We start from the raw sequence: 20192 nt of genomic DNA, 5'->3' as shown, positions 1-20192 counted from the left end.
ACATATTACAGTAAAGCCAACTAACCCTAAACCAGACAACAGAAGCTGCAAATCAGACACAATTCTCTGGGACCCATGCTGAAACTACCATGTGTGTGTCAGCATCACTCAAATGTGTAGCTCATTGTCTGGACACCAGAGCACAGCTATGCTCTTGCCCACATCAGTTCTCCTCAGTCACAACTCTGCTTCCAAGAGGAACCACAGTTCTTCTCCAAAAAGACAGCCTCTATTACATGAAAGGTTTACCGAGACTCCTGGGTCCCTTCCGCTGTGATTTTCTTCTCTATCCACATTCAACTCGCTGTAGAACACGTCGATAAACAAGACATGTCCTCAACTTTCTTTGAGTGAAACTACCTAGAAAACCGGTTTAAAACCCAGTTTGTTTCCCCATGGGTTTAGGGGTTTTCATTAGGTTTTCCAAACACTAGACTTCTGTTTAAGAAGAAGAAGGAACTATGGCCTGTAGGTCAAAGTCCGTGCTTTTGCATGGGAAGAACTAACTATAAACAAACAGGCCGTGTGCACTAACTTGCTCCTCGAGCATCATGGATGAACAGTTTGCTGTATAAAACAAGGATAAACCATCAGTGGCAAATAGCTGATCATTGGCAAACAGTGGCAAATAACTTCACTGGAGCAAGAAGGGTCTTTCAATGGAGGGTTCTCAGGACAAAGCAGGCAGCATTTGGTAAAAGAAGAGAAGCACATAACATCTGCTTCCTTCCAAAGACACCCACGTTGCAAAGGGCAAAGTCTGTAACTGAACTGCTGGATGGTAAAGCACGTAGATGCAAGATGAGAAAGATACTCCTTTTCAAAGTCTGTTTTCTGCACATAAAATTTTCCCCGTTGAGGTGCTTCTCAGGTAAAAGACAGGAAAGCTAGGGCTGGCGGAGGGGGAAGAAATAAATTATAGGGTTTCTGGGGTTTGTGAGAGCACCTCAAAACTGTCAGCAGACTGCTTACATCAGCTGTGGTCCATAGGATATAGGCATGCGCTTCCCTTCCCACTGGCCTGAGAACGTTTTGCAAGCTGGAGGAACTGTCTGAAACCATGGGACACGAGCACTTCCGCAGCAGACTTTTAGAAAATGCATGCTCTCAGTAATGAAACCTTAAGGCACCACATTCTGTTTGTCTGCTTTTCCCAATAAAAGCCTCAGAATTGCCAGTGCAGCACTATCTGAGCCAAATCCAACAGAAGCAAGTCTAAGCACATTCCAGCCCTTCCTGCAGGTCTGATCACTTCAGCTGCAATCTGGGAGAAGCTCAATCTGTCACTTGTGCACAGGAGCTGCACTGAGAGAGGGGCTCCTCTTAACCTATCAGGAAAGTGGTCTTATCCTGAAGCAGTCCATAGCTTTAGCACCCAGAAAAGCCCCGTGAGCAGAGGTGGGTCCCAGACACCCCCAGACGAGCTGTGCTGCTCATCTGCGCCTTCCTTATGTTTTGCCAGTGAAGTCACTAATTCCTCAAGGAGTGCTAGACAAACACTTCAAGGTTAAGCAGGTAAAACTCTAATTATGCTGTTAACAAGGGTTATAGAATTGATCAATTCTAGAAGGGGAGCAAAGGGCAGGAAAAGTCTGATGATGCAGCATAGACGTCACAGGGACACCTGAGCCATGAGAGGATTTCAGGTCTCCTGTCCTGGCTGCATTCAGACAGCGGGGAGGCTGAGGCAAGAGGCTGTATTAAGCAGCCTCTGCATTTTATCTGCATTCACCTCAGGCGCTGACGCTCTCAAAGGTTCCTTGGCTTCACTGCCACTTGTCTCTGAGTCTGAAGAGCTGTCTGAGTCACTGGTGCTCCCTGAGTCACTGGTGCTCCCTGAGCCACTGGTGCTCCTTGACTCCGAGCTGCTGGAATGTGCTGATGCTACAGTCTTGGCCTGGGACTGTTGGACACTGCAAGGCCACCATGAGATAAAATTAGAAAGCAGCATAGGTGAAGTTTCTTGTTATATTGACATGACAGGATTCAAAACTAAAACTGAAACCCCTGTTTTGGTACTGAGACGAGAAAGGATAAGGCCAAGGAATACAGTGCCATGCTCAAAAGATAAAGCACCGGAATAAAAAACCTCTAGAAGTAATAAAACCTCCAACTCTATAACAGGTCAGAGAAATCTCTGAGCAGGACTGCTGCAGTCTGCAGCTGCATTTAGCCAACTGAATTTTAAAAAGGAACCAAAACTGGCAAGTGCTCTTTTGAAAGCCTCATCCCTCAAAAGAAAAGGGTGCCGTAAAGGCTAATGACACAGAAACATCCACGCCAGGATGATTTCTCTTTTCTATATTCTTCCCATAAAGTTTTCAATTCATCTGTGTTACTTGGGCAAGGTGCTGGAACTGCTTCTTTAACAACCACGTCAAGCACCAGCAGTTTTTGCAAGACTCTCCTCTCTTCAGGAGTGTTTTCCTCCAGCACTGGCAACAGGAGTGAATGGAACTGAGGAAGAGCCATGACTTGGATGCAGTCCTTTGTTTCAAAATGGGCTTGTGAATATTTTTTTTTCTCTTTGAAACTTGTTCCATACGTCAGAATCAACACATTTGTATGGATTGGAGGCAAGTTTCTTGAAAATCTTGAAAATTCTGTGCTTCTCAACTTCTTGTAATACTGGCAGGTGGCCGTTACGTCTACCCTAAATATTGCTTCTGACTTACAATACATGGCAGGAACTACTTATAAGGAGCTGCCTTATCAGGAGGAGCTGAAACAGCCTCCGTGAGTCTACCCAACGCTTTTCCGTTCTTCGCCTGCTTGGCTGTTTTGGGCTTCCTTCTAAACTAAAACTGGACTCACACCTCACCCAGCACTACTACAACTGAGAATCCCCTTGGCTCCAGGGTGATCTTCAGATACTCTGGTGGAGGGCAAGAGAACTTGGGGAAATATAATTCTGGTTGATAAGAAAAATCCAGCATGCCTGGATTATTCATTTCTCATTGGAGCTTTCTGTAAAACCCCATACAACTAACGCCAATTTTCAACAGCAGCTTCGGGCAGCTAGAAACCAAATCCTGTATCTACAGGAGAAACAAGGAACCCCTTACCCATGCACCCCATATATTAAGACGTAGTTTGTTTTTCCCTTCTTATTTAGTCTAGCTGTTAGTTCAAGAACAAAGCTGTACCTTGGAGGAGCAAGTGGATTGTCAGCAACCTGTTTTGTTCACAAAAAAGAAGGAGGAGAATGAGAGTAAAGGTTAGCTTAAGGCATTCGGAACAACGCAACAAGGCCTGATGATTTAAAGGGATGTTTGCGTGCCCAGCGTATAAAACATCTAAAACCGACTTGGTTGTCATCGCTGTCTTCGCTATCACTGACTTGCAGGTCTTCCCGGAGCAGCACTCTGAAAGACAACCAGAAGATAAGTATCAGCCAAGGCAGACGTACTTTCAAGTACCAGACACTGAAAACGACTTGGTTTGTGCTTGCCAAAAGAAACCAACCTCCCACATTCTTTAGGAATGTTTGGCATTCTCTATCTGCTAAACCCTGTCGTTAATGAATGATAAAACGATAACACACAATCTAGGAACATTATATTGTACTTTTCAACTAATCTCAGGACATTTTGAAAAGGATGTCAGTATCATTGGCTGCCATCTACACACAACAAAGATGAAGCTCTGTGAGGGGAATGCTCCTCGCTTAAGTTTGTCCAGCGCACTAACGCAGCAGCACAGGGTGGAAGAACTCTGATCCTTGTACATTAAGAGAGTGGCGTGCTATTGGGCTGCACTGAGTCCCCAAGGGACAGAAAGCATCATCTGTGCACCAGAAGCTGCGTGCGCTCATGCTCTCTGCTCTCAGGGGCTGCAAATGTTTTTCTGTCACAAGGGTTCTCTTTTTGCTGCTCAAGTGTTCTACCGTACATACGTAAGTAAATGCCAAGGGCAAGCCTCCCTCCTCTTTCTTCTCTACACAATGAATTTGATGCTCCTGCACATCTCAGCAATAACTGTAAATCAAGCAGTTCAGACACTCCAAGCAGCTTACAAGTGGGGAGCCGCAAACTCTCTTTTACTATTGCTAGAGAGCAGGCTGCCTGCAAATGTTTCTAGAAGCATCATTTCGTCCTCTGCCTGCAGGTGGTAACTACTGCTTGCTATTTCAATGTATTACTGAAGGCCTCGAGAGGCTGGAAGGGAAGGATCTGTGGGCGGGGACCCAGCCTTCCCCCAGGTGTTATTCTCCTCTGGAAATCACACAGGCATATTCAAAAGGAGCTGGAAAACAGACAGGCAAAACTCCTGCTGTTCGAAAGTACAGTGATTCAAATCCTGAAACTAGCTGGAGACCAGCTCCTCAACCCAGAGAATTACACAAGTGTCATTTCAAAACGGGATGAAAGCTTGGCCACTGACACAGGGATTTTGATCAATCAGGTCAAAGCTGCGTTTATTTCAACCTCATTTCCAACTAAGGGCTTTCTGTGAGAAATTTCTCTCATGCCCAAATAAGAAAAGTAAGCCTCCAACCCCTCAGGACAAGACATTTTAGAGCAGGAAAACAAGTAAGAAAGATTCCCAGGAAACCACATCCACCTTGAAAAGTGGGGGCAGAGTTTGTGTTCCTGATACTTGTGGGGAAAAGGAAAACGACACAAAACTTCACGTTCTTTCACGCCTTCATGTCCGATTATGAACAAAGCAAAAACCATTTACAGCTCTGGAGGTCACCTCTGATGACCCTGAGGTGACCTTTGCTTTCCTAATTCTGCGACATCGGAGGAGTGAAAACCTTGAGTCAAAAAAGTGATTCCCTCCTTTAAGCACAGTTCCCACAAAAGAGACACGCTATTTTACAGTCACACCAAAGCAGCTGCCATGCACGGAGATACTCTCCTTGAAACAGGACCACATTTACTGCCAAAGCTGACCACGGACTCCCAACAAACAATTCCACAAATCAGATGTGACAAATCCACTCTTGTCCACTGAGCAGGACGGCGCGAAGAAACCCCAAAGGTCTCCTGTGTCTACCAGTACAGAGCCAACCCTTGCCACACAGATGATGCCTGTTGAAAAGGCACCAACCCCACAGTCCCCGAGTACCTTACCCTGATGCACAAGAGGTTCTCGGCGCACACAGACTTTGATTACACCCAAAGGCCTACCGCGCTCTCTTTGCATTTGGCCCGTGCCATTGCCCTGTGGCTGCCTTAATTAGCTCATGCCTTAACAGACGCCAGGTTTTCATTTGCAGGACCTGTTCTTTTCCAGCTTAGATACACACCATCAATCTCCCTCCAAAGCTATAGAAAAGCTCTGTTAGTGAGAGAAGGAGCACTAAAATCAGCATCGCTTGAAAGCAAAGGCTGGTCCTTCCCCGCCAGCTGGGCTAAAGATGCATCACCACAAATGAGTGAGACATTTCCCCTTTTAAAAGAAGGGCTCTTCCATTCCAGCACTGCCAGGTGCTAACTTCAGGCTGTATTCAAGAATGAAAGCCGTCTGGGAAACCCTTGCACGCTCTGTAAAGCCGAATGCTTAATTTGGGCACACGAGCACCCTGGGATTTCAGGGCTGCTTCAAATTAAGCAGCACAAGTGCTGTTTGTTTTCAGCCAGCTACACTTGGTAAGGCAAGCTACTCCAGGCAGCTGGATTTTCAGTCACGTGTGCTTTAAACAGCAAAGAAAGCAAGCCCTGTTGTGCGAGTGAAAACAGAAAAACAAAGAGGAAGGGATGCATCGGTTCAAGGGACAGGTGCAGAGGAAGTCCCTGGGGAAATCCTTCTTGACTCCATTTTGGACATTAGCCTAAGCCACCCTCTTCCTCCCACTTCAGCTGTCTTTGCTGACTCTGGGTACACTGGCTCTGAAGAGCCCGCACGGACGCTGAGCAGAGAGGGGATGTTGGCGAAGGACAGAGGTACGTACCATGCCGAAGTTACAATTCTGGACCTCTGCGCTAAGAAAGGCGTATTTTCAGATTCTTGTCTACAGTAAAAGTCTCTTCTCTCTCTGCTGCCTGGAAAACTGACTCAAGCTCAGAAGGGATTTTTACAGGCAGCTGAGAAGAGCTGAAAAAGATTGTCTGTGGAGGAAGGCAGAGCCTGCAGCAGTTGAAACGAATATGTTTAACAGCGCAAAGAAAAGTCCCAGAAGTCCTTCAGGAGGAGCAAGCTGGGGTGGAAGAAGGAGCAGCAAAAGAAAGAATGGATTAAAGCAGCAGCTAACTACTCAGGAAGACACTATCCCACACTACCAGCCAGGGGAGGCTCCTCTGCAGAATGTCAGAACAGCACGAAAAGGGTTGAGTTTTACAGACCTGACAGAGCTTGAGTGCAAGACTCTACAATCTCAACCAAGAGATGGCAACTGAGTCTGGTTACTTACGATACTGTTGTCTGAGAACGAGGCAACGTATCCGAAGGTCCATCGTACTGTCCTGTAAATCAAAAGAGAATCAGCGGGGTTTATCTGCCTCACCGGTAGCGTATTTTACCCTATGGTCTCTGAGCATCAGGTTAGAAAGTCACTTTCTTCCAGGACGTAACTGATTGCCACTGAGATTATTTATCACTCCAAATGGGGCTTCCTAATGAAATACTGTTTGTTCTCTGCTGAACTGCTGCCTTAATTTCTAGGTAAGGAATGCATACAGTCTCTTCAGCATTTTCTAAACTCATCAATGTTTAACAAAGCACAGGAAACCACGTCCCTTAATCAAGGTAAACATTTGATGTTCTCAATGTATGACACTCAAAACCGTCTCTCAATACACATAGAACAGTGTGCTTTCCTTTGGATTTCTACTTACTCTGGTTCTGTGCTACACATCCAACAGGCTGCGACTCCTAGAAAGCAAGCACAAGGTGCAAGTTGAGAATCAAATACATCATCTCTCAATAGCAGCGTATCAGTGATCCGATTTCCTTGTGTTTGTTACTCTAATCGATACTTTGAGCAACGTGACAAAGAATAACTCCGAAGTCTCCAATAGTCTAAGCTTGCCTGATGTAGCTTAGCACGGACAGAAGTGATGCATTGCAAGTAACCATCACACAATTCAAAATCCATTGTGACTTCTAAAGATAATTTCTCCTAAAAGCCTTTACCTATGAAAGGAGGTGCAAGAGTTGGAAAGCTCATCAGATGAAAGTACGTGCAAGAGTTGGAAAGCTCTCTTCTAATTTATCAAAAGCCTTGGCAAAAAGAGGGTGTTTACCTTTGTTGGTAATGGAAATTTGGAAGGCTCTGCAGTAGGAGGAGTAGGAATATCTGTCAGAAGAGGTGGCCATGACTGGGTCATTTCCTGGAAAGCAAATGACAGAAGTGGGTTACAGTATTTTTGCTGATACAGGCAACTGAAGTTGTACCTCAAAGACATTTATATTCATGTACAATAAAAAGCTGAGCCCATCGTAAACCCAAGAGGCAATACCACAGCAAGAAGCCCTCTTTGAGCTCAGCGAGCCAGACCGTCATGAGCACTTGCTCCTTTTCTCCAAGCATACTTGCATTGCCCAATTAGCAGCAATCTCGGTGAAGCTTGTAGAGAGTTAAATACTTCCTATGTTTGCAGGATTAGGCTATCACAGTTAATAAAGGGAAAAGGACATAAAACCTGTCTACCAGTAGCTCTGGACTTTTTCAAAGTTCAGGAACTTCCTATTATGTTCCTATTACAGCAACAACACCCCCCTGAAAGGCTTTTCAAAACTCAAGGGGGTCAGCTAGGGAGCTCTGACTGCCAGCCATTCCTCATGCTATTCTACCTGAAACACTGCCTTTTGCTCTGACTGGCCAAGATGCCTTTGCTGCAGAGCTCCAAGACGTGGTTTCAAACCAAAGAGAGCGACTGCCTGATGGGCTATGTCTTTAGGAGCCTTTCTGCCCTGTTGCCCTGCTCTAACTCTCACCCAGGTATCCTGGGTTCAGCAGTAGCAGTCATTTTTCTCCTCCTTGGTAGCTGGTGCAGTGCAGTGTTTTGACTTTCGGCTCGGGAACAGAGCTGATAACAATGATGTTTTGGTTTGGCCAAGGACTTTGTGAGCCTCACGCTCTGCCAGGGAGGAGGGGAAGCCGGGAGGAAGCAGAGACAGGACACCTGACCCAAGCTAGCCAAAGAGGTATTCCATACCACAGCACGTCATGCCCAGGATGTAACTGGGAGTTAGCCGGAAGGGCTGGGGCACTGCGCGGTTGGAGGAGGTATGGGTCGGTGCTTGGTCGGGCTGGGGGGGGGGGAAAGGGGGGCGGGCGAGGTATTGGTTGACTGGTGGCAACGTGATGTATTCTCTTCCCTTGTTATTTCCTTTATCATTATTATTATTGGTGGTAGCAGTAGTGATCTGTGTTATACCTTAGTTACTGAACTGTTCTTATCTCAACCCGTGGGAGTTGCATTCTTTTCAATTCTCCTCTCCGTCCCTCTGGGAGTAGGGGGAGGGAAAGGAGGGGGGGAGTGAGTGAACAAGCCCTCTGCCTGGTTTTAAACCACGAGAGTTCTTTTTGGTGCCCAAACGTGGGGCATGAGGGGTTGAGATAACAACAGATCTGACTGGATTAATAGTCACTCGTCACAATGCTGATTTATTGGCTCTCAGAGTTGTTCCTGTTGATATCACAGTTTCAGAATGTTGTAACTTACTTAGAGCCGGTATTTGCTGTGTTAGTGTTTATCAAGTGTGAGGCTTGGGCTAAGGTTCTTGTCTCACTAGTGGTGCTTCATGGCAATGACTTGTAACACGGGCGGGCTCCAGCAGCAGGGCGGGACGGACGTGGCCGTGGACTTGTACCTGCCCGTCCGGTTGCTCTTCACCGTCCTGGCCCTCGCCCTCGCCTCCGTCTTGGTGAGGCCCCGGGGAGCCGAGGGGGCGCGGCCCCGGGAGCCGGCGGCTGCTGAAGCTGCCCGGGAGAGCGGCCCCGGGGACCAAGCGGCGGCGGCAGCGGGGCCCGAGGCCGCGAGGGGACGGCTGCCGGTGGAGGAGGTCGAGGAGCGCAAGAAGGCGGCTGCCGAGCAGCGGGAGAAGGCGGCGGAGGAGCCGAGCCCCGCGGAGGAGCCGAGCCCTGCGACGGCCGAGAGCATTCCCCGGAAGCCGCCCGCCGAGCCCCAGGAGGATGCAGGAGACCACGCAGCATTTCCATCGTAAACCCAAGAGGCAATACCACAGCAAGAAGCCCTCTTTGAGCTCAGCGAGCCAGACCGTCATGAGCACTTGCTCCTTTTCTCCAAGCATACTTGCATTGCCCAATTAGCAGCAATCTCAGTGAAGCTTGTAGAGAGTTAAATACTTCCTATGTTTGCAGGATTAGGCTATCACAGTTAATAAAGGGAAAAGGACATAAAACCTGTCTACCAGTAGCTCTGGACTTTTTCAAAGTTCAGGAACTTCCTATTATGTTCCTATTACAGCAACAACACCCCCCTGAAAGGCTTTTCAAAACTCAAGGGGGTCAGCTAGGGAGCTCTGACTGCCAGCCATTCCTCATGCTATTCTACCTGAAACACTGCCTTTTGCTCTGACTGGCCAAGATGCCTTTGCTGCAGAGCTCCAAGACGTGGTTTCAAACCAAAGAGAGCGACTGCCTGATGGGCTATGTCTTTAGGAGCCTTTCTGCCCTGTTGCCCTGCCCTAACTCTCACCCAGGGACCAGCTAGTTGGGCTAAGCCATGGTCCGGCTAAGAGCACAGCACACAGACCGCAGCCAGGAGATAGGGATCAACCTCCAACCTGCCTCTTCTGGCACCACAGCTGGACACAGAGGACTGGGCTAAAGCTTTGGCTTGCACTGCAACAAACACGTGAACAGCCTAGCACAGACAACGATCTTTGTCTTGAACATACGCTAAAACACCTTAATGGGGGTCAATCTAGACAAAACCTTTGGGGAAGCTGGGGCTCAGAAATTCAGAACCACTCTGTTGAAATCACACAAGACAGACTTTTCTTGTCTCCCTATTAAGTTTAAATCCTGAAGAGTGTAATACTCACTCCCAGAAATAAAGGAACTCATATGGCCTGCCACCCTCACTGCCTCTCCTGGAACACTTATCTTATTTGCACTCTGTGCTCGGTGAAAGGGTCCCATGTACTCAGACCCAGCTGAGTACTGGCAGCCTGTGCGCTGCCCACAAAGCCATCTCTGACACAGGTTGCAGAGGCAGTTTTGCATTAAGAGCTGGCTCAGATTGGCGCAAATGTACCATAATTACAGGGACAGAGAAGCCCAGTCCAGCAGCAGTGCCATGCACGCGGTGATATTCCTCCTCCTCCCACCACCACTACTTCAATGTATACAAAACACAAACACGTCGATCTATTATTTAAGAGCACCTACCTTCAAAATTTCCTTAACGGCTTGGGCATCCCAGCGGAAGGTTTGCTACAAGCAAATAAAAAGAAGGAAGCAGCATGAGTTTCTTTGTTCCTTTACCAGCTGACTGAGATAAACAGAGGCACTCATCAAACGTTTGCTTACCAACAGTTCTACAAAGGCCACGGGAGTCCCTTAATAAGAAAAGACTAAAAAGCCCCATCAGAAGGGCACTTTATTCTACAAAGCCTGTTGTTTTCAAGTCTTTAGTAGAAGATATATTCCAATAAAGATGAGAAAGAACCAAAGTGAAAGAGAGTTCATTAAACAGTGGTGCTTGTCCAGCTGACAGGATTCCCCCTGCTTCCTAACTGGTGTCCTTCTGTGCACCCACGTGCACTCAGCAGAATAAGAAGCCAGTATAAAGCCCTAAACTGGGAGCAGGCAAAGTAAAGGTGGCTGTAAGTGGAAGAATAACCCACCGGACTCTTAAATGCCAGCTCCTGGACTCAAGGGAACACCAACTGTGATTAGAAAAGTTGAAAAGCAGTATGACTAACTTGTGCAGTTCAGGATAAAACCTTGAATGCACCGCCGGGTTAGAGCAACACGGGGAGGAACTAGCCTGCCTTCACTACAACAGGCTTGCACAAATGCACAGGTGCACACACCCGCAAAAGAAGGGAGGGAGATTTTCATGTAGAAAACAATTTAAGAAATGCACAGGCATTCTGTTCAAGCTGCACAGCAACTGTGTGACAAAACTCTCCGAAATACCTCCAAGTCCTCTTTTCACCGGCAATTCCAAAAAACCCACACACTTCCATAAGCACATGCCCTGAGGCTTACAGAGATCTCTTAGACACACTAGAGAGAGATGAACAAGGAACTCGGGATAATAAGAATCACCCCAAAGCAAACTAAATTGCTTGAGGAACCACCTGGTACACAAAGGAGATGTCCACTGGCCATGATGTGTGGGCCAGACACCCAGCCATCAACCAGAAGCAGTGCAGTGCCCCAACCAGGCAGTAACTCAAGACAGGGACGGCATCAGCCTGCCCGGCACTGCCGTCTTTTGTGGCAGACTCAGTTACAGCTTCACAGCAGGAGGCACCAGTAGCCTGCTCCTTGGTCTCGGTGTGATAGCTGGAGGCGGAAGGGCAAAGCACGAGAAGCATTGACAGAATAGTGGCAAAAGCCCAGCTTTCTCCTCTCTGCACAATGCAGTCAACGCTCGCCAAAGCTGGGAAACTCAGAAAGTGGGCATCTTTTTGAAAAGAAGGTTTTGCCACAGATACTACAAGGAATAAGCAGCGCTGGTTTGGGGTAATGGCTGAAGAGCTTTTAAGGCTGCTGCTTTTTATCAAAGGTATTCCATTAGAAATTACAGCACACATTTTTATTCCACTCTGCCAAGGTGTGCCAAATGGAGCTGAAGGACCACACAGCTCTGGCATGTGGAAGTAGGGGGCTGAAGCTTGCTCCCTGATTTGTAAACAGCCTGCCTCGCCTAAAGACCTTTCTGCTCCTTCTCATTTCAGTAATTTCCGCCTGCTTATCTGTATGCCTCTGTCGTCACAGCCCACGTAGAGCTGCCCCTCTGACACCAATCAGCCCTGTGCTGCTTCTCAGTCCCTTTCACCTCAGGTGAAACTGGTGCCTGTAGATATGCAAGCAGCGTAGGTCAAGAAGAGCTAGAGCACGCAGGCATTTCCTATGTTGCCTGCTATCTCCTCCTAATTGAAATGGACTCGCAACGTGTGTGTGTGTGTGTGTGTGGCTCAAGAATACCAGCTACTGCTCTTTGCCTGGTTTCAGGCTAAATTATTAGTGCTGAGAAAACCCGAGCGAGCAGGATCAGAAAAGCCAATTTGAGTTCCATGCCCTTCACTGTGCTGGCAGTTTTCTTTGTTTCCTAATGAGAGCTTTGCCACTGCAGCTATCAATTATCAGCAGAGAAGGTCACCTCTTCAGGCTGCTGAAAAAGTTTCCCATTTACAGCTGCTTCCAATTTAATACTATATTTTAATAGAAATATTTGGTTACAAATTTATTTTTCCATGTCAACCGCATGGGCTTTTGCCCCTTGAATGCAATGGGGATCACAAAACTGCATATGCATGAATGAAGACTTAGTTTGAATAGAACAGGCGGGGCAAGATCAGACCAAAACCTACCACCCTGTCTTCACTTCATCTACACGTGCTTCGCTAGCTCAGAGCGGGAGGAGATCTTGCATATTAAATGCACTCTCTGTTCACACACAAGTCACGCTAGGAATAACACACTAACTTACTCTTCAAAGTGATTTTCCACCTGCATTTCTGTGTTAAGAATCTACCCTCTAATACTATAGATAGATGCAAGATGCACACACATAGGGCACGCTTCCAAAATGACCCAGCCAACAAAAGAGACTGTATGTATTTTAACCAAGCCTCTAATCATCTTGATTAGGGATGCAATAATGTGCTGCTGTGTACTGAAAAAGCCTGCCAAAACTTGAAGCTACAATCAACTTGATGAAAACAAACACGTAAACACAGAAATCCATACAGGTTTTTGCAGGCTATCTTAAGAAACACCAGACACCAAAGCAGATGCTCTGCCAAACATTTACCACTAAAGAGATTATAATACATCTCTGATACAAAGACAGGTCCAACGATCTGAAGCATGGCTTACTCCATCCACCTGGTTTTAGAGGATGTGGTGACAAAGCCGCTTTTGGGGAAAGCTGAAGCAACCGTTCCTAGTTACCTATTCAGGAAAGCATTTATTGGAACAAATACGAAGACTGTGTGAATATACCTGTGATTAAAATAATTTCTAGTCAGGCAGGCACCATCCTGCAAGCAAACTATCAGCATGGGTGGTCCTTAAGCATGTTTTTAAGGGATGTTTATCGCTTGCTGCAGACACAGTGCACTTGTTCAACAGATCTCTTTCTTTCATCCGCTCACCGATTCCCACAAGTGTTTGACGCATGGGGAACGTCTACCCTTTCTTAAGAGGGCAAACAAAACTGGCAGCTGCTGCAGTAAAAAAGGCCCCTGCAAGCCACAGGAGAACTGGCTACACAGGGGAAACCGCAACACTGGTGTCGAGCAAACAAAAGCAGCAAAACCGCATCAAGTACGGGAGGTACAGGCAGGTAGTTAACACAAGATTTTCTTCTGACTTCTTTCAGGTTCAGGAATTGTAGGGGTTGTTTTTTATATTTGTTTCTGTTTTAAAGTTCACACAAAAAGAGTTATTAGCCTTTTTATAAGGAAAAATATGGAACTTGAGCTGAAGCTTACCGAGGTGTCTTCGCACTGTTGCCTGTGGGCTTTGCACTAAGCCAATAACAAACCAGATAAAGTGTGCACAGACTTCGAAACAAGCTGTATTTTAAGGATGAGTATCCCTTCCCTGACTTCAGCGTGGGAATACTTGCACACCCTTAGGTTTCCCTTGGTGCTATTTTTGTATTGGCTCAAAACCATTCAAATCAGAAGCTCAAAAAGGGACTTTTGTTATCTAGTCACAAAATCTTGGTTGATATAATTTGTTTAAATTCTCAGATTGCACAGAGCTAAATATGTCTTTCATGACTGCTCCATGAATTATAGCTACAGACTTTAAAGGCCATTTTGTTACGTGGAAATTGCCTGAGGGTTCGTTGCTACTGCAAAATAACGTTCAGATACTGTTTGGCAGCCGAGTCCCCGTAGCAGCAGCTCGAGCTGTTCTACGAAATTCGGGAAGCTGCAGTCAGAGAACGACAAACCCATGAGCAGAGAAGGCAATTTTCTGAGCAGATTGCCTAAGGCTAGGATTAATTTTCACAGAGGGTTAATAATTACCGCAAGACGCACCGTTTTTAGCGCAGAAAATTCACTTCATTTCATCAAAAACACAATGGCCACAACAAACAAGACAAAAGGTGGAAGAGAGAAGGAAAGGCAAAATGCAACTCAAAGAAAACTGAAACGGAAACCCAACTTTCAAAAACCTTCCTATCCGACTGTCCTTGTGGAAAGAGAAGAAACTTGGTTCCAGTGCTGCACTAACAAGGCACCTCACACTGCAGCAGCTGTAAAATGTACGTTTGGGGATGCACTTGTTCAAGTTTTCTTCTAGCTTCAGGTAGCCAGCTGGGTGGGTTTAGCAGTGCAGGAGGAGCAGAAACAAGCAACGCATCCTACATCTCCCCTCTCACCAGCTTAGTTCTTGACCGTAATGGAGCAAGACTCTTGTAATTCCAGCAAAGCAAAGCTAAAGTCCATCTGCTTGCCATTGCTCCCAGCGTTAAGTTTCACTTCTACATTTCATGAAAAACAAAAACCATGCTATACTTTTTGCTTTATGCACACTAAAGCAATACTGAGGCACCACAGAAATGTACAGAATGGCTCTGCCTCATCCAGCGAGACAGAAATCTTCAAAGTTACATCAAAATCTACTTGTTCTCATATTTGTGTTTACGCTGCTCGCTTGGTTTTGACACCCGCGACTTCATGGCAGACTACAAATCAAAGCCACCAGGCTCAAAGTCCACAGGAGCCTTCTAAAATAATTTATCTGGGTGCTATTTCAGGTCCTCTGTGAGCCCCAGTTTAACCAGCAGGTTGCATGCAGCCAAGTCCCCTGTGGACGATTTCACAAGCGCGCTTAACCCATTCAAGTCCACTCCTCTCCTTTCCAAGGCAACCTAAAGTTGAGTCACTGAAACAATGCCATACCTCCAGGCACTCTCCTGCTTCTGTCCCAGGGTCAACCCAGAAGCCCCACTCACAGACAAGACAAGACAAGACAAGACAAGACAGCAGCTCCAGCCTGCCACCACCCTTGCTGCAGGTTTGAAAACAAACCAAACCGTTTCCATCAACTTCTACTCTTGCTTTCTTCAGCTGACAATGAAGGCTCCTGGCAATGGAAGCATTTTACATCAAAATGCTCAGTAAACAATGGGTGCACTGTCCTGTTCCTGCCTGGCTGCCTGGAGGAAATAAAACAGTCCTCAAAGATATTACATGCTTTTCTAACTCCAAGATGGATTATTTTGCTCAATCTCAAACTAAATGCATGGACCTCTTTCTTGTGTCCAAAGAGCTTCGGAGAAAAAGAAAAAAAATCACAGGTTTGCCTTCCTTTGCCTGAAGGTTTCAAGTTTCTCAGAAGCTCTAGCTTTACTTCCTAAAGCCATTTAACCACTTGAGGGTTTATGTACTGCTGGAGGTCAGCAGGAATCAGGCTATTAAAAGCTAAAAGGCATTTTGCAACAAAATTCTAGTCACTTAGATCCAAACCCAGCATAGCTACTGTTTGGTTGGGTTTAGTCTGTGTCTATTACTTGTTTCTTTTCAAACCTGGGCATTAAGGTACCTGTTAACTTCTCATCAATGTCATTTTGCCAGTTTCCTCTCCTTTTCCACAAGAAATTGCCTACAGCCGTTTGCAGCTGATCAACACCCTCTTCCACAAAAGGCAGAAGGCACCCACACTCTCCCTTTCTCCTACAAAGGCAAAACACAATCTTAAAACTCTCTCCACCTCTCTCCTTGCCCAGCTGCCTTAGGTCTCAGTCCTTGGCAGAGAAAGGACAAGTGCAGTGACCAGAACTAAGATATGCTCGAGCTTGCTGCCCAGGATGCCTTCTGCTGACAACAACAAACAAAAGAGCTCTGCTCCTTTTGCTCATAGCTGGGGGACAAGAAAGAGCCTACAGTCTTTCCCTGAATGCAGAATTTTAGAGGGCTTTCAGGGTCTTGCTTATGATTTACAATCCCACTTCTGCACTAAATTTCCTTCGAGAAACTGCTCAAAAAACATTCCATGGAGCGGGAAACAGAATGGTCTCGTGCTTCCCAAGGGCTAAGTCCATCTGGTAGAAATCTTCAGGATATTTTTTGTTTACATTGATACTTCCCTGAGGGTCTACAGTTACATCGTACAAACTCACTTAGGAGAGCCCTGTGGTGTTCACAGACAACTACCCAAAACCCCAAAAAGCCCAAAAACCTTCATCCTACCAGGTGACCATAGAACTCCCTGCACAGTCAGCTGTCCCAGTACTCAGCAAACATATGGGACTTCTACTCACCAGCACTGAGTACCGACGCTCTGCATGCACTGACTGTAGGTACATCACCCCCTGACCTCTCAGCGTATCATTTCCCCCCTTCTTCTTTTCAACAATCTTTACAGGCAAGACAAAAGTCACAGCAACAGAAGCAGTCGCTCTAACCATAAGGCCTGCTGCAGCCTCACTGATAAAACAGACACGGAATCATGGCGAGTGCTGCATTTTCACCATCCAGGTATCTCCCCCAGATGTACTGGCAAAAGGCACTCTTAAAATACACCTTCTAAAAGTGATAAAGTGTGCACAGCCATCAATGCTGCTCGTAGTCTCTGCCCTTTGGTGACCTGTCCTCCCATAGCTGAGCTTACCCTGCCAGCAACAGAGTCTCCTAACTCACCTTTACGGGCTCAGAAGGGATTTCTGATTTGAATAGTCTGGCTCTGGCATTCACCTTCAGATCTGAGATCTTTTCAAAGGGCTCTCTATGGTATTCCTCCAGGAGAGGTTTGAGATCTGGCGATTCCTCTCGCGCCTGATCTTGGACATCCATTGGTCTCACACAGGCAGTTGGTTTCTGCTGCATCGCGCTGGGCTTTGATGGCAAAGCTGTAGGAACCGTCCGAGAGGAAGGCCGAATGTTGCTGCTCAGGTCAATGTCTGAGCCGTCCTGACTTTCCTCTTCCTCTGATCCTGTCACTAGGTCCTGAAACGATTTTCTTTGACTGTAGGTCAGCTCCTGGCTTTTGCTGCTCTTTTCTGACTTGGAACTGACGTGCAGGTCGGAACGCAGAGGTGACAGAGGTTCCAGTGGAGGAGGCAAAGGTGTCAGAAATGAAGAAAATGAGAAAATGGAGTAGTCCAGATCATGAGCACGACCTTCACCAGCCGCACGCCTGTCACTTCCCTTGCGATGAAGACCTTCGTGACTTTCCTTGTCACCACAACTGCGTTTGCGACTTTGGCTCTGACCGTTGGATGAGCTGCCGCTCTGCACGTGCAAACCTGAATGCGGTTTTGGCCTTGATTGTGCCTTTTCGCAGGGACTTGAGCGGTGAGCAGGAGGAGCACTTACAGCCGTAGTGGGTGGATGGTGGGCTGTGTCGTGGAATGAAGGTGATGATGTAGGGCTGGTATTTTCATCAAGGGAGTGTGGGAAATGAGGTGCTTCAGGTGAGACCGGAGGAAGGACTTCCTGAAGCCCTAAGAAATTCCATTGGGTTTTGGAGTTGATGAGCCCCATGACATCCTCATAATTGCCCAGCACGTTCCGAATTTGGTTTGACAAGTCATCTCCTTTATGAGTCTGCAACAGAAGAACAGAGGCAGAAATGGAAAAAGCACGGACCCTCAACTTCAGGAGACTCAGCTCTGCAAGAGAGATTCGTCAGGATCTTAATTGCATCACCGTGTATCACCACAAGCAAAGTTAGGCAAGCTCATCTTGATCCTGCAGTGCAGTCCCTCCAAAGCAAGTGGGACTGCTCTGCTCACTCTTAGTTCTTCTGAGCCAAACTTGTAGGTGTGCCTGCAGTCTTCAGGAACACTAACAGCAGACCCGTTTGTTTCTATCAGAGCTGCACACAGACAGGCAGCCAAGCTGCTCTTGGGTGCTCTCCCTCAAATTCCCAAACTACAGGAAGTAGCCTCCAAATGAATCTGCCCAGCCCAAAGACCTTACTGCGCTTGCACCATCTTCAGAGCTTTAAACCCATACTCTGATGAGCTTAAGTTAAGCAGATGGGAAGATGCTGGTTCTGCACGTGTCACACTCAACTCTGCTACACCATATGCAGAAGCCACAGCTCTGCTCTTACGCTCCAACCATCTTTCCTCCTCTCCCTCCACCACACACACACCCCCACACCCCACACCCCCCCCCCCATCATTACCTTGTAGGGTGCTGCAAAGACGGGAGGCTTCTCAGGGAGCTTGTTTTTCTCCTGCTGAGCCTCCCTAATTCATCTCTCTCTCTCTCTAGCATGCAGCAGGTTTCTGTCCTCATTGCATAAGCTTTAGGAAAGAGAGAAAGAAAGGATGGTTAACGCTTTACACCACTGTTACCAACGAGTACCTACTGTGCTTCTCAGACAACAGTGCATGTCCAGCATGAAAGTCATTTTGAACAGGATGCTTACAGTTGGCAAATCAGTTATGTCATGTCACCGCATGGTGCTATAATACATACAAGGTACAGCAAGCATCCTTCTCAGGGCTTTCTACTCTTGATACCATACATCAAGAAAGGTGGGAAGGGAAAAACTATCCGTCCATTGAATCGTCAAACACTGGTTCCAGACTCTTTTCAGTGGTGCTCAACGGCAGGATGAGGACCAATGGCCACAAACTAAAAGTCAAGAAGCTTCACCCCAACGTGAGGAAGAACTTCTTTACATCAAGGGTGGCAGAGCACTGGAACAAGCTGCCCAGGAGAGTAGTGGTGGCCCCCTCTCTGGAGACATTCCAAACCTGCCTGGGCACCTTCCTGTGTCATCTGCTCTAGGTGGCCCCGCCTTGCCAGGGCGGGTGGGCTGTATGATCTCCAGAGGTCCCTTCCAACCCTCACGGTTCTGTGATTCTGTCTAACTCTTCACCTGAGGGTAAAAAAGAATCTACTATTTTGAAGGTGTTGCCACTTTCAGAGACTGAACTTTGCCAGCTTTATAAACAGGCTTGAAAACTTAGTCTTTACTTTAAATGGGCAGTCAGAAAGCTGCTTGCTTACCTGCCAAACCATGCAGTTCCATTTAAAGCAATCGTGCAAATGTATTTAAAGTGGTGGTCTCAGAAATCTGGAAAGCACCAGGTCAAATCCCCCTGTTCCTCCTCAACCGCATACGCATACACTCAATTCCGCCAGCCCCACATCAAAACAGCAATAAAGCTGCGTCACATGCGCAGCAGAATAACTTCACGGAAAGCCAGATACTTTAAACTACACCATCTCTGTGAAATACTCCTGCAAAATCTGGGACTATTAATGGACATTTGTCAAGCAGCAGCACGGAGGCACAGTATGTGGATGCAGGCATTGGCCTCCTCTCCTGCTTCTACTCTACTCACAGGCACACTATGTGGATGCATTATTTTTCTCTCTTCCCTCCTCTTTCTACCCTACCGCACAGTCTACTGCATACATGCAATTCCTATATTCTTCTTAGTACACTCAACTTCTCGAGCGTCCCAGTTTGGAAGGGAAGAGCCTTGCCTTCCCCACCACTGACATTTTCTCAAAGACCACACCGATGATCCCCTACTGAAGGTCAAGCTAGAGGCCTGGCTTTCCTGAAACAGTTAATCAAGAGGTCCAATTCCTGCAGAAGTGGCTTCCTGACACAATGTGAGCTATGGAAAACTGCTGTCTGATGGCAAGCTTCCTGCTAGGCCCTGCTCCCATGTGCCCTCCTGCCACCCAAGAAAACGGCTGTGTGACCTCCAAGACATCAAGCGTGTCCCTAGCCTTGGAGCCAAGCCAAGCTTCACAGCCAGCCAGTGGCACTAACACTTATGCTGTAGCCCCTCTTAGCACGCAGCCTATTAAAGCAACGGGCTGATACAGCAGGCCAGTAAATCATGCCAGTAAGTCATCACACAAAGGAAAGGGAAAGGATGCCGCAAACTTAAGCCTTTGCCACTTGAAGTGCTCCCAGTCTCCCCACATGCAGAGAGAGCAGGTAGTCAGAGCTAGAGAAGAGGTCAGCTGTTAACGAAGCAGCCAACCTTCCCGTCCTGCTTCCCTAAAGCTCAGGGCTCTGTCATCTTGCAGTCTGCAACGTAAAGCCACCTCTTGGCTTCAAGCCTGTCGAAAAGCACCACTGTGAAAACACACTGCGGAGCGCC

The 20192-nt window shown here is 47.0% G+C and overlaps 1 protein-coding gene across 1 annotated transcript in view; it reads right to left on the bottom strand.

Moving 5' to 3' along the window:
* The window catches only part of LOC133274621 (AF4/FMR2 family member 1-like), a 30084-nt gene extending 11561 nt beyond the window's left edge, over window positions 1-18523 (bottom strand). Inside the window, 8 exon segments of the mRNA XM_061464089.1 lie at window positions 3308-3365; window positions 6359-6410; window positions 6783-6819; window positions 7191-7277; window positions 10307-10351; window positions 16753-17658; window positions 18245-18365; window positions 18519-18523. Coding sequence (XP_061320073.1) covers window positions 3308-3365; window positions 6359-6410; window positions 6783-6819; window positions 7191-7277; window positions 10307-10351; window positions 16753-17658; window positions 18245-18365; window positions 18519-18523 — 1311 coding nt within the window.
* Window positions 18524-20192: the final 1669 nt, after the last annotated feature.

This window comes from Pezoporus flaviventris, unplaced genomic scaffold (genome assembly GCF_033815535.1).
Source record: "Pezoporus flaviventris isolate CSIRO_AGI_PZ_B2104156 unplaced genomic scaffold, CSIRO_AGI_Pfla_v1 ptg000002l, whole genome shotgun sequence".
Taxonomy (NCBI): Eukaryota; Metazoa; Chordata; class Aves; order Psittaciformes; family Psittacidae; genus Pezoporus; species Pezoporus flaviventris.
This window is presented reverse-complemented; position numbering and strand designations above follow the sequence as displayed.